Here is an 8,533-nt window from a genome sequence, read left to right on the forward strand (position 1 = left end):
CTCCTACCTAAGTTGCACTTTCTGAAACAACACACAAACCCCACAGCCGTGCTCTGAAATGCGAAATTCTCTGAAGTTTGCAATGCACTTCTCTAGCCAAGCAATGTGTATAGAAGAACACATACTGAGGTAAAGTGTGCATCAAATGCATATATTTGTGAAAATAACATATGTTATGTATATATATAGTGCATTATATCAGGGGAAATTGTCCTGCAGAAATATGTATACAGTTGTACCTTGGAAGTTGATCGGCTTAATTCCTGAATGTTTTGGCTCTCGAACTTCGCAGACCTGGAAATGACTGTTCTGGTTTGCAAACTATTTTTGGAAGCCGAACATCCGGCAGGGCTTCTGTAGCTTTTGATTGGCTGCACGAAGCTCCTGCAGCCAATCAGAAGCTGCACTTTGGTTTTCAAACATTTTGGAATTCCGTTTGACTTCTATGGTACAACTGTATTAGGCGAAATTGTATGCAAACATATATGTTAGAAGCAGGGCTTTTTTCCAGCCAGAGTTCAGCTCTAGCACCCCTCAGGTAGGCGCCACTGCCATTCTAAGAGAATAAGGGAGAAGTTCATGGTGAGCTTTGGCACCTCTTTTTCTAGAAAAATAGTACTACTTAGAAGAAATTCACAATAAAATGCTGATGAACTTTCATGAGGACTGTTTTGTTTTTTCAGCCGACTAAAGAACCAAATCTAAGATTGGTATTTAAAATTGGAAAAATAACCTGAGAACCTGAAATTGTAAGGTTCGCCCATCCTTGCCCACAACTCCCACACAGTAGGACGCCTGACATGGAGGCTTTCTGATACTCATATAGTCCAACCCTGTGAAGGGTTCATCCTCATTAGGTGCACCTTTTTTTGCATGGCCCTCGAAGTCTAGTCCGTGCCCCCTCTCCTTTGACCACACCCCCTAACCCCCTTGCCCTGTGCCCTCTGAGTGCTTTTGCCTGGCCGGCATATGCATTGAGCTGTGATGTCCTCCATGTTTCTGACTGCCTCAACCAGAAGTTGGGCATTTTCTGCCACTGCTCCCAAGCTGTGGAAGGAACACTCTTCCAGCAGAGATTTGGCAGGCATCCCTACTTTTGATTTTTGGGGAAACTCTTTTTTTTTTAATGCCGACAGGGCTATGTGGCTGTTTACATTTTTGGATGAGTAGCCAGGTTTTTCAATCATTTTGATGATTGTTTTGTACTGCATTTAATGGGTTTTGAAAAATCTTTTTTAACCAGAGCACAGGATTGCTCCGTAAGAGGCAATAAGGGAGATCATGATTAGGGAAAACGCAAAAGGAGGGCGGAAAATCAAGGCAAGGGGCCCACGTGCTTATTCCTTTGAACTTTGTTTCTGTTTATGACTGCAGAAGTAAGAGATCTTTCAAGTATCTCATAGAAGCAACAGGGAACTACATGCGGACTCTCTAACTGCAATCTAATACCAAACGACTGTGATCTTGCATGAACTTACAGGGGTGGGGAATAATCTTTAGAAGCTCTAGCACTAAACTGTAACATTTTAACACATTTGGATGCTTCCAGACAACCTGATATGTTTACGGAGACAGTAGATGACATTGGTTATTTAATCAGCATTCATTCTGATTTGTTTGTGGGGAGGTTAGACGATAGTCCTCAAAACAAGTGTCATCCCACTTTTTCCAGTGCGTCTTTTCTGTCATTTCCTTTATTGCAAAAAGTCTGATCATTTTAGGGAAGCGGGTTTGCTCAGGACTTCCCAATCATTGCGCTACCTGGATTGGCCAGTATGTAATTGCATACCACTTGAAAATAGTGATAATCTGGAAACAGCCTCACAGTTAGAGGCAATCTGTGGCATACATTAGCTCCAAAATTAGAGGAGAAACTGATGTGAATTCCTTTCTATAACCCGCCTCCTCACTTCCAGGATTTAACGTGAATCACTTGGACATTGCCCCCCGATATGCCAGCATCCTCATGGGGATCTCCAATGGTGTGGGAACTCTGTCAGGGATGGTGTGTCCACTCATCGTTGGAGCTATGACCAAACACAAGGTAGGAATCAAAGCTCCTGAAAGCAGGGGGGTTGCTTGTCCTGAGAACTTTCTGTCCCCATAATTTCTAACCTTCTGATTTGGTTCTCCAAGTGCCATTTATGTAGCCAAAATGGCAACAGCCATCAGGAGGTCTGAGCATGCTGCCTAACAATTTGCTCTCTTCCTGACGGTTGAGAGCAGTTGGGTGGGGAGGCTGAAAAATGGATGGGGGGCAATGGAACGGAGCAGCTAGAAAAGGAGGACAGAGGAAGAAATACGTTGTTGTTGTTTCGTTTCACTCACGTGGGGGTTAAGTTTCTGGGAGCTGCGTGTATGTGAAGTCCCGTATAGCGGTAACACCAACTAGAAAGCCTGCAAACGCTCTCTAAACCTCTGGAAATTCTTGAAAACCCCTTTAAAAAACTGCTTACCAGACTTCTCCCCAGTGCTTTTTTTTCTGGGGGGGAGATTCAGGGGTACGCATACCCCTAAACATTTTGTGAATCTAAGTTTGGCCTCATTGAGGGGCAGTATTTCAATATGTGTAGGAAAATGAGAGTACCCCTAAACATTTTTTGGGGGGTGTAGAGCACTGCTTCCTCCAAGCCTCCTTTCTCAAACTCCAATTCTCCACAGGTTTCAAAGATCAGTGCAAGGGCTCCTGGGATTGCTAGCTGCTCTTTTGCCATTTCTGTGCTCTTCTCGAGCCGCTGTTTTCCATTTTTTTTGCACCACTTCTGGGTTCGAATTGAATTATTTATTTTGCAGCGCCACATATGTACATGGTGGCATGCGAGTTGGTCTCACTCAAGTGGGGAGTTTCCTGTACAGTCATACCTTGGGTTACAAATGCTTCAAGTTGCATTTTTTTGGGTTTCGGTGGTCACGCATGCACATAAGCACCAAATCGCGCTTTGCGCATGTGCAGAAGCACCAAATCGCAACCCGCGTGTGCACAGACACATGGCTGCAGGTTGTGGATGCTGCGGGTTGCAAACGTGCATCCCGCACGGATCACGTTCGCAACCCGAGCGTCCACTGTATTACTAACGCTTCGCCAGCAGGTCCCAGGACAGGGTGCAATGTTAACATTTAGAATTACAAGCAGTTAAAATATTACATGAATACCATGGATGTACCATTGACATGTTAGGTATGTTAACGTTGCTTCTGAACATGAATGTTTCACTTAGCTATCATGGCTCTTTCTCCTTCTCAAAAGCTTTGTTAGCATTCGCCCCAGTACTGTGTTACATTTTTAGACTGTTATTTCCATATGCAGCGGTTCATGACTGGGTTTGTCCTTCCTCAGGTTTCTCATTTATTGCGGTCAATGTCCTCTTTGACCTATAGAGCAGCACCATTACCAGTGCAAACCCCTCGGTCCTCCCTGTATATTTTATATCTGGGGATAATTGTATCCCATTGATTATCCCTGCCCTACCAGATTTCTGATATTCCCACAGTATCTGTGTTCTTTTCTAATAGCAGACACTCTAAACTCACACTTTGGTTGTTGTTTTTTTTAATAAACAAAAGTGTATCGAGAACATTTTTACCCTGCCTTTCTGCCACACGCAATATGAGGCACTTAAGAAAATCAATGGAATATATAAACAGGGGTTGCAGGGGGGGGGGGGAGGGAGAAAGATGAAGCGGGGTGGAAGCACCAGCAGATCACACCAATTAAATTGTAAGAGAGAATAAGCAAAGAGAAAAAAGGCAAAGAGTGCAAAACTCAGAATTTGGGCATCTTCTGGGCCCAGGACCAAAGAAGAAACAAAAAAACAAAAACCACTTTAGCCAGCAAGGTGGGCAACAAAAGGATTGCCTGGTCAAGCAACAATGAAGAGAAGGTCGAATCACTGTGGGTCATGGAAATGATCCACAATGAATTGAGGAAAAAAAGGTTAAAAGAACCCCCCCCCCAAAAAAAAAACAACCACACCCAGAGTCCTTTCAGTTGGGGGATAATTCAGACTGAAATTCCAAGTTCCTGGGGCCACTACTGCGGCCCATGTTTTGTTAGCCCAAAAATTGAAAACGAGTGAGGTCCCAACCAAAGAGGAATGGCAATTTAAGTTGACAGAATATGCACAGCTTGCAGACTTAACCTATAGAATAAGAGAACAAGGAGAACATACGTTTAGAAAAGAATGGAAAACGTTTATTGAATATATGGGAAATAACTGTGTACAGCTGAAAACGATGGCAACACTGATAAATTCAACAGTGTAAATAAGTTTTGATGGGTGTCATAATGGAATACTGAATGTAAAATACGCAGGGATTTATGATATGTAAAATGAACCATGGAAAGAGAAGAAGGGATATCTTAAGGATGTAAAAATGAGTTCTTTAAATTGTAAAACAGAAAATTTAATTATGAGAGAAGGCCCTATCACATCTCTCTGCCTAGTCCATTAAGGCAAATGAGGCACTATGGTCAATGGTGCAAAACCGGGACACATGCTTTCTGAACTGCACTCCTGTGTGAGTCACATGATCAACATGAGAGCACAGCATCTAAAAACGTGCGTTTTGGGCCACTGCAATCTTGCGAGTTTTGGTGCGCTGTACTTTCACATCGGGACGCGGGTGGCACTGTGGGTAAAACCTCAGTGCCTAGGACTTGCCGATCGCACGGTCAGCGGTTCGAATACCCGCGGCGGGGTGAGCTTGCGTCGTTCGGTCCCAGCTCCTGCCCACCTAGCAGTTCGAAAGCACCCTTAAGTGCAAGTAGATAAATAAAAGGTAAAGGTAAAGGTACCCCTGCCCGTACGGGCCAGTCTTGACAGACTCTGGGGTTGTGCGCCCATCTCACTCAAGAGGCCGGGGGCCAGCGCTGTCCGGAGACACTTCCGGGTCACGTGGCCAGTGTGACAAAGCTGCATCTGGCGAGCCAGCGCAGCACACGGAAATGCCGTTTACCTTCCCACCAGTAAGTGGTCCCTATTTATCTACTTGCACCCGGGGGTGCTTTCGAACTGCTAGGTTGGCAGGCGCTGGGACCGAGCAGCGGGAGCGCACCCTGCCGCGGGGATTCGAACCGCCGACCTTTCGATCGGCAAGCCCTAGGCGCTGAGGCTTTTACCCACAGCGCCACCTGCGTCCCAAGTAGATAAATAGGTACCGCTTTATAGCGGGAAGGTAAACAGCGTTTCCGTGTGCTGCTCTGGTGCCGGTTCGCCGGAGCAGCTTCATCACGCTGGCCACGTGACCCGGAAGTGTCTGCGGACAGCGCTGGCTCCCGGCCTCTAGAGTGAGATGAGCGCACAACCCTAGAGTCTGTCAAGACTGGCCCGTACGGGCAGGGGTACCTTTACCTTACTCTCACATCCCACAAAACAAGATGTCCCGGACAGTTGATGGATACCTGCCATGGATCCTCTGAGTGGCCTACGTGGACTCCCTGGGGTCCGAGGTCCAACCATTAAGAACCACTGGAATAAACGAATGAAGTACTTTCTTTGGTTATCCACCCTGACCTCTTCCCTCTTTCATTCCCCACAGACACGGGAGGAGTGGCAATACGTCTTCCTCATCGCCTCTCTAGTGCATTATGGGGGTGTCATCTTCTATGGGATTTTCGCCTCTGGCGAGAAGCAGCCCTGGGCCGAGCCAGAAGAGATCAACGAGGAGAAGTGTGGCTTCATCAACGAGGACGAACTGGCCGATGAGGAGGACGAAGCGGCCCGCATGGCCGCAGGAGGGGGCGGGGGAGGAGGAGGTGGGGGCTACGGCGCTACCAAGAGCACCAGTTTTGCCAATGGAGGCTGGACGGCTGACTGGGACAAGAAGGAAGAATACGTCCAGGAGCCTGGCAAAGATTCGTATATGTACGGCACGCCAGGAGAGCGGGACTTGTCGTAGAGATGCCCCATCCCTCCTTCTGCGTGGGGTGCTGGGGCCTTGGTTCAGTCCTCTGGAGTGAGGGGGGAAAGGCCTGTGTTTAGGTTGCTTCTCCCCCTCCCCTTTCACTTTACCGTCCTTTCCCTCCCACCCCTCCGTTCTGGTACAACCGTCCAGATCCACTGAAAACTGCCTCCCTCTTCAGCCTCATACGCCTTGGTAAAAAAAAAACCAAGGGCACCCACACACCCCAAACCTCCCTCCTTCCTTTTCCACAGGCTCCCGTGTGTTGTCATGACAGCCGCCATGCCTCACACAGACCCAACGCCACCTACTCTGACCCCTCCAGTTGTGGTACCTCCCCCTACCCTCAGGATATGGGGGCAAAGGGTGGGTGGAGTTAAGTTACACCCACACACCCCTTGAGCCCTACTAAAGACCTTTGGACACAGCACAATAGCACTGATTTATGACCTATGGCCTCTGGGTTACCCAGGTGGAGGGAGCCATAGGTCTGTGGCAGAAAATGTGCTTCACATACATCAAGTTCTAGGTTTGATTCCCAGTCTCTTCTAATCAAAGGATGTCAAGGAGCGGCTCTGGGAAAGATGGCTGGCTGAGCCTTGGAAGGCCTCTGCCAGCTAGAGTAGACAGTACTGGCCTAGATGGGCCAATGGTCTGGCTCCATGTGAAGCAGGCGCCTCTATTCAGCATCCCCCACCCCCGGGATGGAGCTGTGTTTGGTCGCCTCGCCCCCACTCTGCCACTCACTGCTTCAGCACCTTAGACCAGCCTGTCGCCAACCTGGTGCCAACCAGGTGTTTTGGACTACATTTCCCATCAGCCTGCAGCTAGCCTGGCCATTGTGGCCGGGGTTGATGGGAGTTGTAGCGCACGACGCCTGGAAGGCACCAGGTTGACGAAGCCTGCCTTAGACTATGCCTCAGGCCCCTCTCTCTTTCTTAGGAACAAATCAAATATTTTCCCCTTCCTGTGAATGTATCTGGGGAGCTTTAATTTACGAGGGGCAGAGCATCTTATGCCTTCAGCATTCATGCGCCAAAAATGACCCTGCACTGAGGAGGGGGCGGGAAGCAGCTCACCTTGACCCTAAGGCAGACCCCTTGCTCCTACGCTGAGAACCAGTCAAGCCATGCTTCTTCTGTGGCACAAATCCAGCCTCTCCGTTAAAAATGCCCACAGGCCATCATTTCTAAATATTGCACTTGTTTGTCGCTGTAAATGTGTGTTTTTCCCACCCCCAAGCCACAAAATGCTTTCAGTGCTACAATGGTTTGACGTTTTCTCAATGGACAAGTGAAAATCTGCATAGTGGTTTCGAGTGACACCGCCTCCCCGCCCCCAAATACTTATGGATGGTGGTTTCAAGAGCCCCCCCCCCTTTACTCGCTCCAGAAATAACTCTAGGCATGTGTTCACACAGTGTTGTTATAGCGCTTTCAGGCTTACAGTGCTTCAAAATTATTTGAAACCTAAATTAAAAAAAACACCTTAAAAGATTATAATCCAAGCTTTGTCACTAAAGACCTCAGTGGGGGGCAAAGGGTGGCTATGCTCCCTTCAAATGTTGTTGGACTCCAACTCCCATCAGCCCCAGCCAGCAGGGCCAATGGTCAGGGTCAATGGAAGTTGTAGTCCAGTAACAATGGGAGGGCCACAGGTCCCGCCCCCCCGCTCTAGATTCTTAATTAGAACATGATAAAGGTTCACACTATGCTTAAAACAGTATATATTAAAAGTGTTTCAAGTGCAGTTTTGAGTGGCTGTGAAACATTATGAAACTCGCCGCATCCACATTACAAATTTAAAGCAGCTTAGTGGTATTGTGTTTTACCTCTTTTGGTTTCTATCAAAGAACCCTGGGGGTTGTTGGAACCCGAGGGTGCTGATCTGATTATTTTACTTAGCTAGTTCATAGATCTCTATCCTGCTTTTTACCATACTCTCCTTACAAAGCTGATTATTATTATGATTTGTCTTTTCACCCCTTTTTTACTCCCAGAAGGTGATTGCATCCTTTTGTCCTCACATCCACCCCGTGAGCTAGGCTAAACTTCTAGAGAATGACTAGCACAAGTTCAACCGGTAGTTGAATGAAGAATTTGAACCCAGGTCTCCCTGGGCAAATTTCAAAATTCCAGCCACTATACCACACTGAACCATTATCAAATCAGCAATTCCCAGAGATCTTTGCTTAGAGGGCACAGGGACTGGTTTAAATGTGTAGTACAGACATACTGTGTAAGCGCAAATTAGTTATCCGTGTTGTAAGCATCACAAGCTATTTACAGTGCAATTGTATGCATGTTTACTCGGAAGCAAGCATCGCTGAGTTCAATGGGACATACTCCCATTGCAGCTGCAAGGTGCTTTAACTGCCTTAGTGTGAACACAACGTAGGGTTTTTGCACCATGACAGGAGCCAGCATTACCCAGTGGACACTAGAATGTTCCGTTAGGATGACCACCCCCAACCTGGTGCCCTGTAAGATGTTTCGGACTACAACTCCCATCAGCCCCAGCTAGCACGGCTCCCTGGCTGGAGCCGATGGGAGTTGTAGTCCGAAATATCATACAGGGCACCAGGTTGGGGGAAATACTGCTTTAGGGTCTGAGAGGTTTTGAGAGTTTCAAC

At 47.4% G+C, this 8,533-nt stretch overlaps 1 protein-coding gene across 1 annotated transcript in view; it reads left to right on the plus strand.

The window, feature by feature from the left end:
* Window positions 1-7,388, plus strand: part of SLC17A7 (solute carrier family 17 member 7) — a 56,052-nt gene extending 48,664 nt beyond the window's left edge. Inside the window, exons 11-12 of the mRNA XM_079950530.1 lie at window positions 1,917-2,044; window positions 5,539-7,388. Of these exons, the coding sequence (XP_079806656.1) occupies window positions 1,917-2,044; window positions 5,539-5,898 (488 nt within the window). The 3' untranslated portion in view covers window positions 5,899-7,388. The remainder of the gene's footprint in view (window positions 1-1,916; window positions 2,045-5,538) is intronic.
* Window positions 7,389-8,533: the final 1,145 nt, after the last annotated feature.

This window comes from Podarcis cretensis (assembly GCF_951804945.1).
Source record: "Podarcis cretensis genome assembly, chromosome: 13".
NCBI classification, from domain to species: Eukaryota; Metazoa; Chordata; class Lepidosauria; order Squamata; family Lacertidae; genus Podarcis; species Podarcis cretensis.